General features: G+C 39.8%; 1 protein-coding gene across 2 annotated transcripts in view; it reads left to right on the top strand.

Moving 5' to 3' along the window:
• ELP4 (elongator acetyltransferase complex subunit 4) overlaps nucleotides 1-17,362 on the top strand; it is a 254,007-nt gene that overhangs the window by 61,975 nt on the left and 174,670 nt on the right. For both annotated transcript variants that reach the window (XM_014602118.3, XM_059722715.1), the window contains 2 exons: nucleotides 189-320; nucleotides 9,022-9,161. In XM_014602118.3, coding sequence (XP_014457604.1) covers nucleotides 189-320; nucleotides 9,022-9,161 — 272 coding nt within the window. The remainder of the gene's footprint in view (nucleotides 1-188; nucleotides 321-9,021; nucleotides 9,162-17,362) is intronic.

Below are 17,362 nucleotides of genomic sequence, written 5' to 3'. Positions count from 1 at the left end.
GTAGCCATAATTTTATGGTTCAAAATGATTTGTATTTTGCAATATGTACTAATAATTTTGTTTTAAACAAATATTTTACAGCTATACCTTTTTATTAAAATGATTCTACTAGTTACTTTGAAAAAATACATTCTTAACCAGCTTGGCTACTTTAACTGCAATGATATTGTTCTACTCTGTATATTTAGGAGCTTCCAGCACCTCTGCTTGATGATATCTACAAAAATGAAGTGAATGAAGAAGAAACAGTTTTTAAATCTAAAGAATCTCAGGACTACATGAAGATCGCCTGGCGTTACCAGAATTTACCAAAAATGGAGGTAATTAAATAGTATTTTATGATGATTTTCCTATAATGTTAGATAAAGGTTAAAATTCACTTGTTCTTTAAATATATATCACTAGAACCCAAACCACAGAATTGCTAAGAGACTGTGGTACTATCATGTGTTTCTTGATTATCAAAGATACAGAGAGATGAGAATCAAAGTCAAACATTTTTTGCATGAAATCCCATCTTGTTTAACAATAATTTGTAAAGAAAATCAAGTTAAAATATTAAAGCACCAAGGGCCTTTTGATTTAATTCAAGAATATCATAGCATAGTTTCTTAATCTAGGTAAATTTGTTTCTTACTTATTAAGTATTTGTCTAGGCTTAGGTATACATTGAAGATTTTTATATAGGTTTAATGAACAGCACTTATTAGATCCCTCCAGTGAAAGTACTGTATTAAAGCAAGCTGTTGACTTGCTTATCCATGTGCATAATAAGTAAAGTAAGCACTTGAGATCATATCAGCTTCAGTGTCGCTAGAAACTAATCATTGTGAAGGCAGTATGTAAGAAACAAGCCCACTGGTTACTTCTTCAGAGTTAACAGCTGTTAGTATTTTGTGAGTTATGTTTTTCCTTAGGCTGGTTACTTTTTCGTTTAGTCTAGTAATGCAGTCAGAGCTTAATAGCATCCTGTACTGCACCCAACAGCCAACTTGTTTTGTCCATGCAGTTAGGCTTAAGTATTTTATACATGCTGATTTAGATGTAGCCATGACTGCCTAGTAAGTTCAGTCATATTCTTAAAAATATAATTGGAATGTGACAAAATGATCTTATAAGGCTTGGCATGTTTGGTTTTCTGTGAAATTGCACAGACATGGCTATAAATTTGTGTCAGGGAATACTTATATATGGTGACATGCCAAATCAAACAGCCTCCAGGGTGATCTCATAAATCTCATCAATTTTATTAATATGGAGCTAGCTGTGCCATTCTAAACCATCACAAAATACAGTTTTATTTTTTTTTAAGTAAAACTAATTTTATTTATACATTGATGTAAAACTAATTCATTACCATTACTTTAACATAAGAAGTCTTAGAGTTATATCAACTATAACTTGAAATAGGCATATGTCCATCCTACATTATTCTGTCTAGTAAGATGATATTTAAGTAGAGCAGAATGCGCTTCTTGCTTACAGCAAACTGAACTTGGATATTGAAAGTTGTAGAGCCTGTAGACGAATAACAGTTTAGTGTAGACCAACTGTCCAACATTACAAGGGATGATTCCCTCATTAACATCATTGTTTTCTTAAACATTTGGTGATAATTCCCTAAGATGTATGTACTATAATTTTCTGAAAAATAGCATTTCTTTAAATACTTAATCAATGAAAAAATAAAAATACAGTTTAAAAAATGCTAGCAAATTAATATATTTTTGATTACATCAGAGAACAGAAATATTTGATGGTCGGTTGAATGAATTTTTATGTAATTATGCTATTTTTTCAGTAATTGGCTAGTTGGAAGCATTAACTGATGTAGTATGTCAGCCTCTAGGATGGTTCTAATATATGTGGTAATAGCTTTTAATTAAGTGCTTCAACTTTGATTGATGTGTGTTGACTGGTTAAAAAATTTCTATCAAAAGAAACTTAAATAAAACTAAAAAAAACCCCCAAATTTACTTTCTAACTAGATCTAGTTTTTAAACTGATTGTATTTAAATTTTTAATCTATAAATATTTGCAAAATTAGAGTAGATTAGGTTACAAAGGCTAGAAAGCATAAGCTATCCTTTTAAGAGCTCCAAACATATCAGTTGAATTTTTTGTCTGTTCAACATGATTTTTATGTGAAACACAAATGCTGTGTAAAAGTTGTCTTTTTTATTATTTTTGTTAGCTAATTTAGATTTACTTTTAAGTGACCAAAGAGATTTTTGTTACTAGAAATGGCTTTTATTCACTTCCCTTCCCGAAAACTTTACATACATGCTTAACCAGCTAATAGCTATTTCAAGTTATAGATCATTCTAAATTAATAATCGTGTCTTGAATAGTACACATTGCATGCATAAAAATCAGCATACAAATATTCAGCACATCATAAATATACTGTAGATTTATACATAGTTGCCTGCTTGCGTACTGATCATGCTAAGTTTAAGTGGTACCTCTGCCTGTAGTAAGAGTATAAAATAATGTATACTTCTCACTAAAAATACTAGGTACAGCCTAGCTTGCATTGTGAAAAGGTCTAATGTGGGGGGGGGGGTTCTCCCTCCCTCTCCCCCTCTCTCTCTTCACCCTGCCCCCCCACTCCACCCCGCTTTTTTTTTTTTTTTTTTTTTTTTTTTTTTTTTTGAATGAACTGCTTGTGTTCTTGGGGCAATATATAAACTGTCACAGCATGAAATCAATTTTCTGCCTTGATTCATCCTAAATCTGAGATTTCTAGCACATTAGTATTGCAATTAGAAACATTAACAGCAGACGGTAGCATAAAAGCACACTCTGCTCACTGACAATTTAGTGCATTTCTCCTTGTGCAGACTAGCTCATAGGAATCCAAGGAAGAACAAGCTTGAACCTACAATCTAGTAATAAACTTATCAACTCAAATTTAAGAGGGATGAAAAGTCTGTTTTGCACTCTCCATGGCCATTCTGTGAAGACAGATTATTCATGCTTACTTGATTCAGGTAGGCTTTTTGCAAGCTTCCCTACTAAGCCTGGGAATGTGGTACATTGAGGCCTATTCATAGGCTTCTGACATAGACGGAGCTTTTATTGCATGGTGTTTTATTATAGCCAAATCCGAGTCTCCACCCAGTTTGTAGGCACTGTGTTCATTCTTTTGAATCAAGAGAGGTTATCACCTACCTTAATCCATGCAGCAGGGTGGATTAAGGACACCAATGTTCCCTAGGATTCTCAAAGAGGATCCTGGAAACTTCTTGTTTCTTCTTTTTTGCTGTCTTTACTAAATTCTGTTGGGCCTCAGTGAGGATTTGCATCCAAAATAGGCAACCTGGAGCTTTTCTCAATGAAGACATCAGATCAAAGTTCAGTTAGTCAAGGCCTTTCTAAAACATTAAGGGGGCTTGAGAGTACACAATAAAAAGATGAGCTCTGGCAGAGATTGCAGTAAAAACATTCTGATCTGTAATCCGGATAAAGGATAGATTATAGGCCAAAGAACAGCCCCTGTTTAAATTGCTTTCAGAATCCTTATACTAAATAACTTTATACTTTGCATTTTTAAAATGTGATAGTTTTTGATCAGTCTTTTATTTTAAAATTTAAAATACATTTGCTAGAGGGGCTTTAATTTTAGAGGATTAAAAAATGTCTTATAAGTGTGCTAACTGCTTTTAGAACTCATCTATTATTTATGGCAAGGATTTTTTTCTTAAAACAAAGTTTTATTCTTTTTCTATCCTTTATACCAGTTATATTTTTAATTCTCAGACTGCTAACTAAGCCTAGTATTCGTGTATCTGTTAATACCAAAGTATTACATGGAGATTACTCAAATGACTAGTTCTAGTTCATTTGGACTTTTTTAGCACATTTGTACAATCTAAAGCACTAAATAAAAATTATGAAAATATCTGGCATAGCTGTCTGCAGACAAATAACTAAAATGACACTATATTCAATAGGGTTGTATACTGTGTATCAACATTTATATGTTTAAATATAACAAGACTGCATGTTGCTTTAAAAAAAATCTTTTTAGAACCTTAGAAGCCTTTTTTTCAAAACACTTTTCTGTTTCATACAAAAATTAACAGAATTATTAACAAATCTGTGATTACAGTACTAAATGTTGCCCTCAAATACACCTGGATGGTCTCCATTGTTTTCATTGAGGACAGAAGTGCAAGTCTAGTTTTCCCCATAAAATTATCACTATTTGATGACAATGCACAAATCAGAAAGAACCTAACTCAACTTGCTTGGTTGAATTTTTACTGTCCCCTAAAGAGCGAATCTCTTTTTAGTGTATTTGTAAAATGAAGAAAATTGTTATATATTTTCCCCAATGGATTCTATAACACCCCAAGGAAGCTATTTCGGGTCTTTTTCAGGTACAGCCACAAAGCAAGTGCAAGCAAAATGCTGTCTAATTTTATCTGAGAACACAGCTTCTCTTTGTGGACTTCAAGGTGGGGGAAAGAATTGCTTTTTTTTTGGTGTTGGGTATTTTGGTTTTATATTGTGAGGAGGTTGGTTTTGGCTTTTTGCAGATGAATTTTTAATCCTTTAGAGTAGACAGTATCATGACTTCAAAATGAAGTCATTATTCTCTATAGTGACCACAGAACATGCTTAAAAACTTTTTACACCACCTTGTGACCTACATCTCTGAATTTTCACACTTAGAAGTTAGTCACCTCTGAGCTGACTAGAAATAATCAGACACTTTCACTCTCACAGTATTAATCAATGAGTGTGAAAGTACATATTGTAAGGGAGAGAAATGACTGCAAGTTTTTTTTTGAAGCACAGAGATATGCTGCCAGACTACTGACTGTTTCTGTGAAGCCTGGGTCCGTGGACAGAGGTAACATTTAAAGCACCCTGCAATCCCCTGTTGCACCCCCTGGGTGAAAGCACACCGCTGCATACTGTTACAATAATCTTGAAAACCTGTAGTGGCGGGGTATGGCACAGAGCTGCACATCTGTCAATGGCCCAAAGTGCTCTGAAATTTAAGTACTGAAAATTCCACTCCAATGTGGAGTGCTACAAATATACATCTATTCATGGCCTGAGTTGGCTAAGCGGGGAAGCTATTGCTAGCGGAAGCTGATAGATGTTTGACTCAAATTCTGGGCAGAAAAGACTCCAGACCCTTTGCTGGTGTCAGTTTTAGCATGGGCTTATAGTGGAATCAGATGCATGTAATAGAAGGAACCTCCAACATGAAGAGATAAGAAGCCCTGGGTGTTTGTAGCAGAGCTCTTGTGTAATAGGTGGGTCACTATGCCTTTGTTTTGGAGCAGATGGCTTATAAATCATCCCCCAAATAGAAAGTGTTTTGTTTGCGCGGAGCAAGAAAATAAATATAGATTCTTAGTGATGATGCTTCTGTTATAATTGGGACAAGAAAAGTACATTTTTAATGGGTAGGTTGGCTGTAAAAAAGTAGTTCAGGGGTTGGCAATATTTTTGGACAGTGTGCCAAAAACACCTACAACCTCCACTTGTAAAATGTTAGCACCAGGGCTAGGAACAGATATTACACATAAACCAGTTTAAGTGATCAGAAACTGGTTTAAACTTGTAACCAAACAGACGTTGAGTGAACATAAACCAGTTTGATAATGGCTGAAACCAGTTTGAGATAAGTCTGATACTACACACAGCCAGGCTTAACTGATTTGGGTCAAACTGGTTTATGCAATGTCTGTCCCAGACCCCTTCCTGGTTTAACTTGAACCAGAGTTCCCCAGCATCCTAGATGCTTTGCAGCCCTGGGTGGGGCTCTCTGCTCCAGAGAGCAGAGCTGGCCCCACCCCTCTGCTACCCAGCTGGTGCTCTGGTAGAGATGGCAGGCACAGCAGTGTCTGCCTGGCTTCCCCTTGCCCCCTACGCTGCTCCATCATTCCCTGCTCAAGCAGGGATTCCTCCTTCCTCTTTCCCACAACTTGGACCATAGCCAGCATGTGGTATGCTAGCTAAAGCTGAGAGGTGTAAGGCAGACAGGACAGTGTCCGCTTAGGGCTTTTTGGAACTAATCAACAGGTCAGCTGGTAATGTCCCTCCATTCCTTCCTTGGAAAAAGTTGTTTAAGATGAGCTTGAACTAATGAGAAAGACTTTTGTTTTCTTGATGGGGTGCTAAATGCTGTATTATCAATTCACTTCTGGCTCCCTTGCTGGTCAGGAGCAGCAAGGCTGCCAGGGCTTGGTTACCCTCCACCCCCAGCTCAGTACTGTAGAAGGGAAGGGAGGGCTCTTCTAGCTCCCCCTGGCTTCTAGCTTCAGCCACTGCTGACACGTGGCTGCATTTCTTCAGTCCAGAGGGAACGTCTGTATGGTTGCAAACCAGTTCAGCCTAGCCAGGTTAGACTAGCCTGCAACAATTGAATCAATTCAGGCTTAGGCTTTTTGAGTGTCTGTCCCTAGCTCAGGGGCCCAGTCCTTGTTGTGGCAGCACAGCTGTAGCCCCTTCCCTGCCATCTGCCCTGAGGCACACATGCTAAGCAAAATGCCTTCATGTACCGTGCTCTGGCACCCACACCAGGGGTTGTTTACCCCTGAAGTAGTGTGTTAGCTTCTAAGTGTTTTATAGAGAGAGAAGGTTATTGGTAGACAGAACTGTAGAGAAGGGAAAGGATTTATATTTTAAGAAAGGATTGTGTTCATCATAAATACTAGATTAAATTATTTGTCTTTTCAGAGACAAATGTTGCTATATCATAATAGCCAAATGCTTACTTCCAGGAAAATATGGAGATTTAATCATTCTTCATGAGGCTTCTGTAAGGCATGATACCTTACATCTTAAAAAGAGCTCAGGGTTTGGCTTCCTGTCTACAAATGTACAAGATAGGATGTCTATATGGCACATTGATGTGTAGTGATACCTGAGATAATTTTGAAAGAGCAAGGTTGAGTAGCGGATGCAGCGTATTCATTCTCAGCTAATACACTTTACTTCTCAGCTAAGACAGCTATATTGTGCTTGAACCCAAGCTAGTTTGTTTAGAGCTAGCTGAAGTATCACTGACAGCACTGAATTCTGCCATGTATGAAACATCACTGAATGGTTTTCCCAATCTTTCCTTGAGTATTAAATATTTTTGGTCTCTGTATTAATATGGTTTGATTCTGGTGATCAACCTGACTACATTTGTATATTAGTTCTTTGGATTGTTACAGATTTTTATCTTCTTAGCTGTCATCTTTCAGCAATCATTTTCTAAGTTCTGTCTTTCATAAACACAAAGCTCCATTAACACTATGCCTTGGTACCAGTCAAACACATCCCGAATGCAGAATGGGGTGAAGTACAGAGATGTTTTAATGCAACCTTTGCGCTTTAAGCCTTCCTGAACTGCATCATTTATCTGTATAGGATGTGGATAATTGCCCCTTGTATTAATACAAAATATCATAGCTCAGGTAGACTTTCTTTTGTATCTGTAAACAAACCTAGCCAACATCTGTTCAAATCTAGCTGCTTTATTACTGAGGTTAGAGTACTTCTGGTTATCTTGTGTATTGTGTGATGGAATGGTGACATCTCCAAGCATATGCTGACAACAAAAAAATTCACTTGTATGAAGACTCAAAACATTGTCACACAGCAGTTAGGTCAGTTGGTAAGAAAGAGTCTTAGTTTCATAGTTTCTAGGGTCGGAAGGGACCTGAACAGATCATCAAGTCCGAACCCCTGCCTTGGGCAGGAATGAGTGCTGGGATCATAATACTCCAGCCAGATATCTATCCAACCTCTTGAAGACCCCCATGGTAGGGGAGAGCACCACCTCCCTTGGGAGCCCATTTCAGAGCCTGGCAGCCCTAACCGTAAAGTATGCCTCCTGATATCAAGCCAGAACCTGCTCTCAATCAATTTTTGATTGGCAACACAGTGCCGTTTGCTAGTATTCTGGATGTGTTGTGCCACAGCTTTTAAGCTCTAAGTTTAATTTTGCTCTAGTCATCTGATATTCCTTTCAAGAACAAGCCTACTTATTAGCCTAATAAATGGAACTAATATAAGGTGTCCCATATCTGAACTAATTGATTTCTTGCCCAACAAGGAATTAATTCTGCCATTGAAACTTCCTGACCATTGAAACCAACATTATTTTTTTGATGGGGAAGTGCAACAGAAACAGAACAAAGTAAAGCATAGTATAAAGGGAAATATTTTATAATTACATACTATTTCTGTCTTTTTATACACAAAATAGACCTACTGTGTATTTGCACAGTCCTTTTTTAGAACAATTTAGTTTTTATTTTTTGTGTGTAAGTAGTATACTCTATATTAGCATTCTGGATTGTACATTGTGCTGGATTTCTATCAATATTCAATGTTTGGACCTCCTTCCTGTGTCCTTCACTTAAGGCATATAAAGAGTTTTGTTATTATTACACTTTAGCATGTTGGTTTTATTGTTATTACCTTTACTCTGTTCTGTCAGTTATATCAGAAGCATAGTTACTTACCATATATAATTGTTGTAATATCCAGCATCAAGTTACTGAAGAGTCAAGAAATTTTAGAATTTTCTTTAGAATTTATAGTTTTACATAGACTTTAATTTTCCTTAACTCAAGGTTGGAAGCTTTTAAGGTGGTTTATTTACACATTGTATGTAAATGTATCAAGTGTCAAAAGGTGGTATGCAAATGTTTGTGGACTTCTGCATATACATAGTACAGGTATTGAAAAGCCTGATATATACAGACCTTGGCATGTACCTGTGCCACCTCCCATGCTTCCTCCAACTTACATATACATCAGGAATTTATGTGCCAGTTTAGTTCTTGTATAGGAGTACATATTTTTGGATTCCTGATGCATATATTTGGTGGAACAACTCTAAATTCACTCTTGACAAACTCCCCATTATCAGTCTTCAGCCAGTCTAAAGTAATATTTAAATGAAAAATCAAAGATCTCTCTTACTAGTATTGCTAATTAATTATTTTTTAGATAAATTATCATTTAATTAGGTGTTATCATTAACACTGAATGTCTTTGCAGGCTAGCCCAGCAGCTTCTTCAAGGTTTGGTCACTATTATGATGTATCAAAAACATTGTCTCCAGAACTGCTTCAGTCTACAAAATGGCATCGTTTTTTCCTTCCTGAAGAAATATCTTTACAGCCTAATATTAACATTTGGTAAGTTAAGTCCTGGTTTTTTTCGATAAAATAAGATTTTATATTAAATTTAAGGGATGATTTTTAAAGGTGTCCCTAGATAATTTAGGATCGTGCATCCCTTTGTTTTAAAATGAAACTTGTACTTCTACAGTTTATTAGTTACTCTTGAATAATCTTCCCCAATTTTTTACGCTAAATGTACCAAGGATGTACATAAAATAGAACATGGATAAGATTGCTTTCAGCAGCGATATTCCTATATTTTGAGAGAGCAAGTTAAACTACTGTTTGGATTTGAAAAGGAATTCTTAATCAGTTTGCCAGACTAGTCATTTGTTATAGTTTGTATCTGTTGCAAATAAAATCAGACCAACAGAGTGCCAGAGACATCAGTGAAGTGTTGTACTACAGCTGTACTTGCTACTAGCTATTTTGCCAGTGTCTCAAGGTACTCCTCCAATGTCAAATAAAGACCACTATAGTCTAATTGGATCTTTCTACTGCTCTAATCTCTAGGTTTTACAAACTTCTAGGAATAGAACTAAGTCCCAAGAAATATTTCAGTGAGTTTTTAAAAGTATAGTTTAACACAATACAAAGTATAATTGATAAAAGAAATCCAGTGCTTCATTGCTAAGTGTTTTTTAAAAAATGTAAACAAGGGAAAAACTACAGTCTTTGTGGATACCAGTGACAGTATTATGTGATCAAAGGGCAATGGTTTCTATTTATTAAGGCCTTCACATGCTAGCTGGATTGTAAACAAAGCAATCTGTATACTTTTTAGAGCAAGGCAAAATTATGGGCCCTATTTCTGTAGTAAATTTTTTAAGCCTGTCCATGTGTAATCATAGAATCATAGAAAATTAGGGTTGGAAGGAACATCAGGAGGTCATCTAGTCCAACCCACTGCTCAAAGCAGGTTTATCCCCAACTAGATCATCCCAGCCAACGCTTTGTTTAGCCTGGTCTTAAAAACCTCTCTGAGCAATCTGTTCCAGTGTTTTGCTATCCTCCTAGTGAAAAAGTTCTTCCTAATATCTAACCTAAACTTCCCTTGCTGCAACTTAAAACTATTGCTCCTTGTTCTGTCATCTGCCACCACTGAGAACAATCTAGCTCAATCTTCTTTGGAACTCCTCTTCAGGTAGCTGAAGGCTGCTATTAAATCCCCCCTCAGTCTTCTCTTCTCCAGACTAAGTAAGCCCAGTTCCCTCAGCCTCTCCTCAGACGTCATGTGCCCTAGCTCCCTAACCATTTTTGTTACCTGTTGCTGGACTCTCTCTAATTTGTCCACATCCTTTCTGTAATGGGGGGCCCAAAACTGAACACAGTACTCCAGATGTGGCCTCACCAATAGTGAACAGAGGAGTATAACCACTTCCCTTGACCTACTGGCAACACTCCTGCCAGTGCAGCCCAATATGCTATTAGTCTTCTTGGCAACAAGGGCACACTGTTGACTCATATTCAGCTTATTGTCCACTATAACCTCCAGGTCCTTTTCTGCAGAGCTGCTGCTCAGCCAGTCAACCCCCAGCCTGCACTGGTGCATGGGATGGTTCTGTCCCGAGTGCAGGACTTTGCACTTGTCCTTATTGAACCTCATGAGATTCCTTTTGGCCCAATCATCCAATTTGCCTAGGTCTCTCTGAATCCTGGTCCTACTCTCCAGCATATCTACTACTCCCTCCCGCTTGGTGTAATCTGCAGACTTGCTGAGGGTGCACTCTATGTCATCTTCCAGGTTGGTGATGAAAATATTGAACAAAACTGGCCCCAGAACCAGCCTCTGGGGTTTTCCACTTGATACCAGCTGCCAACTAGACATCGAGCCAATGATTACTACCCTCTGAGCCCAATACTCCAGCCAGTTTTCTGTCTACCTTACAGTCCATTCATCCAGCCCACACTTCCCTTAGCTTGCCTGCGAGGATGTTGTGGGAGACCTTATCAAAAGACTTGCTAAAATCAAGGTATACTACATTCACTGGTATCTCTGAATCCACAGAGCCAGTCATCTCATCATAGAAGGCAAGCAGGTTGGTCAGAAATGAATTGCCCTTGGTGAATCTATGCTGACTGTTCCTAATCACCTTCTTCTCCTTCAAGTGCTTAGTAATGGATTCCTTCAGAATCTGCCCCATGACTTTTCCAGGGACTGAGGTGAGGCTGACGGATCTGTAGTTCCCTGGATCCTCCTTTATCCCTTTCTTAAACTTGAGCACTGTATTTGCCCTTTTCTAACCATCTGGGATCTCTCCCAATCACCATGAGTTTTCAATAATATTCCTCTTCAGTAGTAGGGATGCTAATGGATGTACCCAAGGAGTGAGGTGTATGGCACAAGCTGTACTTTGGGCAATAGTTAAAAGGAAAGTGAATTAATATTGCCACCCAACAAATGACCTGCCATTAGTCTTTGCTCTAAGTTTGTGTCACTGAGATGAGTCATTCCTTGGCACTGCATTTTGGATTGCCTGCCAGTAAATCAGTGGTCTGAAATATTTTTATTTATAATCAAGATAATCAGTATGTTGAAAGCTTCTTCATAAAATAGGCTTTCAACATCAAGTCTTTATTTGAGCAAGAAAAGGCACAAATAAATTAAATATACCAGCCAACTAGGCTTGAACCTCCAGCTAACTGAATTGTCCCTGATTGAGCAGTCCCTATAAACTAGGAAAGATTAATGACAGTTTTAGTGGGCCTAAATTTAATTACATATTGTTACTAGTTTTTGGATACAACTATTGAAAAAGGTGTGTTTTGTGTGTTCAGAAATGCATAACAAGAAAACTTTTAGAAAGTTGTAAAGAAAATATTTTACATGCTTACATCAACATTTTTAAAGAATAATTGAGTGATTTCATCTTTTTCTTTAATCCATATTTCCACGCTAATGAAGCCTGATTTTTAGTAGGAAGCTAGCCAGTTGATTCTGAAAGTCTATTTAATTAATTTATAAGTAAATGGAAGATATAATGATATAATTCTCTAAAACTGTCAGTCCTCCTTTCACAAAACCATAGTCTCTTTAAAAAAAAAAAAAAAGAATAAAGCTGGGGATGGAGCAGAACCCTCAGTTAACAAAAGTGTTAGGATAAATATTTGTTGTTTCTTAGCAAACAAAATCAACAATTGCTTAAAATTATTTTTTGAATGACTAAATATTGGTAGAACATATAACAAGTCAGTATTTTATTATTTTGAAATGTACGTGTTTCTCTGTATTTGATGTGGGCTTATAGTGTGGCAGTTTCTCAGACAATGAATTTATGAAATAAAAGATATTTAGGAAAACAAATGATTGCATAAGTAACGTGTATTTTTTCTATTAGTAGTTTTTAAAGTCTAATATGATAAAAAATTCTAGGTGATTCATTTGTACTGAACTTACAGAGAAAAACTTCCTATTGTTTATACTAAAGTAAGAGACTTCAAGTTTGTGCTTTTATAAAGGCTTGTAAAGATTTATCGAGGTTTGATTATGTCACGTGTGGCATTCCAGGGCAACTATATAATTCTTGGGGAACATACGAAGTCCACTTTTATTTTAGTCAAACATCTTACTGAAAAGTCAGTCTTAGAAATTTGCCAGTAATTATTGGTCAGCTGTCTTTCATTCATCTGTTGCAGTTAATGTCACTTGCTTATTTTATCACTTTATTTTACTCTACTAAACAGTAGTTGTCATGTTGTTCATGTGTTCTGTTGCAGAGATGGTGATGAACTAAGTGTTGCTTATGTGTTTCTTGGATGTCCGCCACCTTTATCCATGGAGTATAATGTTGGTGGTTGGGGACAGAAAAGAATAAGGAACTGAAATCCAAACAGTTCAGTGGTTTAGGTAGTAGGCGCAAGCCAGTTTTCTTCTCTACCCTTTGCTTGCTTACTTTGCATCTTCCACCTGAGTTTGAACATTTTTTTGCATAACCTTGAACACTATTGTACCACACGAAAGTGTTTGACTCCCAGTTTTCAAGCAGCTTCTTTAGGCTAAGGATGAGGCATGCTAGCAAGCATTAGTGATGCACTGGTGAAGTATGGGGGGGGCACGTGCCCCCCCAGATTGCTGAGCCAAAGGCAACATACAGGCACAGGCCTGCAGTCTGGTTGGAGCCAGCACCTGGCACCAATTGGGGTGGAGGCAGCAGCGGCAGCACAGGGATGTGCCCTGCCTCACCTCAACATTTACCCATTGTTTATGCTAGCAAGCTGAATTTTGCACCCTTATTGCCTCTACTGTTTATCTTCTGTTGATGAATGGAGAATTATGTTTTCTAGTAAGTACTCTCTGTCAGCTTTAATAGGCATTAAAACGAAATTGAATTAGAATTGTTAGTGCTATTCTTCAGTATTGTGTTTGTACTTTATTAACCTTAAATTCACCTTACATGTTCACAGGCCATATTGATTATCAATGGATGCAAAAGACATCCATTCTGTTGGATGGTACAGTTTCATACCATTTCATATTTTCTAATCAATGCTGAATAACTGGAAGACCTTTTTCCCCCCCCCCCCCTTCTTTCATTCTCTAGAGGGGTGGGTCATACCTTTAATCATAGTATGACAGGCTCTAAACTAGGTATAATTGCTGCTAACTATTCCACTATTCTTAAAATATATGTGTTTTTACAGAAATCCAGCAAGTTTCCCCTGTATTTTGTACATATGTCACAGTAAGACTGTGAGGTGAGGAACCCTGATTAGTCAAAACAGTGATTCTCAATTACCTCTAGTTCACCCTTCAACCTGGGATATTTTTAATGGAAAATAAAAGAAAACACTGATACTAAGGAAGCTTTTTAATTGTTTTGTAATTGGCAAGTCTAGTGCAGTTTTTCTACTTGTGTCAGAGCCTTAAAGTTATGTAGACTTGAAGTTTAAATATAACTTTAGAACTAAAATTTAAGTAACAAAAAACTGGTTTCTGTGAGAGACATCAAACAGCATTTCTTTTCCAAGAACGCTTCTCTACTTTACTGACATACAAAAAACTAGAACTCTTGGTTCCAAAATTATACTTTTTATTAGACCAACCAGGAAAACGCAAGAAAATTATACTTGCGTTTTCCTGGTTGGTCTAATAAAAGGTATTGTTTTAGAACCAAGAGTTCTAGTTTTTCGTATGTCTTCTTGTCTCAGACCAACACGGCTACCAAATACACCCTCTCTTCTTTACTGACTCATGGGTCTTGCCAAATACAGCAGCACTGGTACGAGTAGGTTCCTTACTCCCCTGCAAAGATGTCAGTTTGCAAACTAGCTAAGGGTATATATAGCTGTAGGAAACAGCTGCACAGGACTGCTGAGATATCCCAGATGATTAATGTGACTCCTGGTGTGCCCCAGCTGAGTGAAGAAGTGGAACCCTTTAAAGTAAAAGCTGCAGCAAGCAGCTGTGAACCTTGTCCTTCACATGGCATCCTGCTGCTACTTGAACTGGTTGCAAACCACCCAGTTATCAGTGATCCAGGTTCTACTGTATATCATCTGGTCATTCTTCTAGCAGCATTGCTCTTTGACTGTTGACACAGTCAAATGGCTTTTTTCTGAATCTGGGTTGATTGCCCCAAAAATGGCTTTTTTGATGCAACTGATTTGTGTCATGACCCAAAGGTCTGATTTTTTGTGTGCACTTCGGCACTAAGAATTATCCCCGTGGGTTTACAGCTTCATTGCACGGTGGAGTTCTGCTGCGCAGAGAACCTGCGTGCAAAGGAGAGTTCCCGCCACTTTGCAGCGGTCTTTGCAGGGTGTATTTCCCTTTGCAACACAAAAATGCACGGTGCAAAGGAGTTCCCGCTCTTCTCATGCAAATTTGTGCCCCGCAATTGGCTAGTGCTAAATTATTCACACGTGGCGGCTAGCAATTGGCCTGCTAGCCATATAAGAGGCTTGAGCAGTTTCCGCCCAAGCCGAAGAGAACTCCGCATCCATCTCGTGGGGACTCTGGGTGGGCGCGGCAGGGTAATAGAAACCCTGTGTGTTGCTCAGAGGAGTTTGGCGGCCTGATCCACCGCCCACCTCTTCCCGTCTTTGAACGGAGCCTACTATAAGACGTATCGATGAGTTTTATGCGCGCTTGTCCTGGACATCCGGAGTTTGTCTGCGTGGAGCCTAGCAAACTCCACGTGATTGTTCGTGTTCTGTCTGCGTGGAGCCTAGCAAACTTCACGTGTGTTCATGTTTTCTGTTGTAACCGCAACTCAAGCAAGTTCTCAGCCTGCACCATGACCATCTCGGTGTAAGTAAACAATCTTAAAATCAACCGTTAAGTGTCTGTGCCTAATTCTAGCTGGGCGACCTCCCTCTCCGACCCGGCCTGCCCGGGTTGCCAGCCACAGCCCACGTGCAGAGCGACGAAAAGTGCCCAGGGCCTGACCCAGCCTGCACATGGCGACGAGGATGGGATCAGGAGAGGGCTCGCTAGTGTTAGAATTAGTTGAGAACTGCTCTTGGAGAAGTGGGAGACGCAACGTAGCAAGCGTCGCAGAACTGGAGGCGCACATCGTGTACCACCAGGCGGGTGGAACGGGCAGGAGATGTATCTGGGGACACCTTTCGCTAAGGGGAGAAGAAGGAGCTTCCGAAGTCGGAGCCCTAGAAGGGAAAGAAGTATATCTTCACCCCGCGGCGTTCGGGTGTATCATGGGTGATGAGCGGGTCCTGTATAGGCCCCTCGATGCTGTAATCCTTGCCGAAGTCGACCCGGCGAGCACAGTAAGCCCGACCCCCACCCGGGAGTGTGTCCGTTGCTCACTGTGTGCCCAAGAGATGGGAGAGACGATGCCAATTGGCTGGTTTTCCCCTTGCATGGTGGTGCCTAGACTAAGGAGTCGTGAGCATCCGTCCAAGCTCCGCAAAGACCCGGAGACGGAGGACCGCGCCATAAATGAGAGAGTGGTCTTACGGTGCGACAAGGGGGGAAAACTAAATGCAACCTTTCAAACTATGACTGATCTGATGAGTGAAACTTTAAGCTTGAAGACCCAGCTGCGTATGGCCGTTCGGGCAGTCAGAGAAGCGGCTGAGAAAGGGGATCTTAAACTGCCCCGACAAGGTGGCGCCGAGCAGAGGGAAGACCGCGTGGAGAAGCCGGAAGAGAGGGATGGAGCTTCGGGAGAGTCCGCGAGGGTTCGGCCGGTAACTCCACCCAGCGACGCAGCGTCAATTCTGCCGACCACGCCCCTCTGCCGAAGGGAGGGGGAGTCAAGCGGAGGAGTGCATCCGCCCCTCCCGCCTGAAACAACAACAACCCCCACTGTAACAATAACTGCAGCTCCAACAGAAACAGCAACAGCAACGACAGCTCGCGAAGAAATTGATCAGCCTGCAGCATTAAGCAGCCCAGTCATCGGTCCGCAGAGTGCAGTTCAACCTACCACTTATTACGCTCGTTCCAGAGCCGAACTGCAGAATTTGTGTAGGGAATCCAGGATCCGATCCGAAGAAACTCTAGCTGTGTGGTTGGGACGTTTGGTCGTGGAGTTTGGGTCCGACCTCCTGGACCAGGAAGAAGCAAGCTTCTTGGTGAGACAAGCTTCATGGAGTAGGGGACATGTCACCAACATCGACATGGTGGCGTTTAGTGTCCACTGGCCTATTCCGATTCCTGCGCTTGTGGCAGGAGTGATTGAACAGAAGGCCCACGCATGGCACGACGGACGACCAGAGCACACCGGTGCAGAACAGCTTGTACTGGCTATTATTGGAGTTTCATATTGCGCCTGGAACCCAAGAGAATGCACGTTGGGACTAACACCGCTCCAACGAATGCAACCATGGCCTCACCGTCACCTGCGAGACCCTGGAACCGTTCTAGTGACTCTCGACAGCATAGATAGTTGTCTTAAGGTTTACGGGCAAAGAAACATCGTGGTTTTGCGGATTGTGCTGAACCCACTGGTCGATCATCCTGTGAGTAGTCTCCTTCATCAGTTGTCAAGACTGCACGTCCTCATGGAGCCAAGACTATCCAGTGATCGGGAGTGTCAACACCCAACTGAGGCTCAGAACACGAAACACCGCGAATCCGAGCGTCCAGTATTACGCCAGAGAACGCAAGAGGAGCGATACATGTTTGGATTCCTCCTACAGCGTTCTGGACTTAATAAGAGACAGCTTCGGATTTTAGGAGACGCGGGACAATGGCAGCTAGCCTACAAGTTAGGTTTTCACTATCTAGAAGAAGGTGATGATGACTCTTGGAC

Source organism: Alligator mississippiensis, chromosome 2, assembly GCF_030867095.1.
Source record: "Alligator mississippiensis isolate rAllMis1 chromosome 2, rAllMis1, whole genome shotgun sequence".
Taxonomy (NCBI): Eukaryota; Metazoa; Chordata; order Crocodylia; family Alligatoridae; genus Alligator; species Alligator mississippiensis.
Note: the sequence above shows the minus strand (reverse complement) of the source record. Positions and strands in the feature narration are given on the sequence as shown.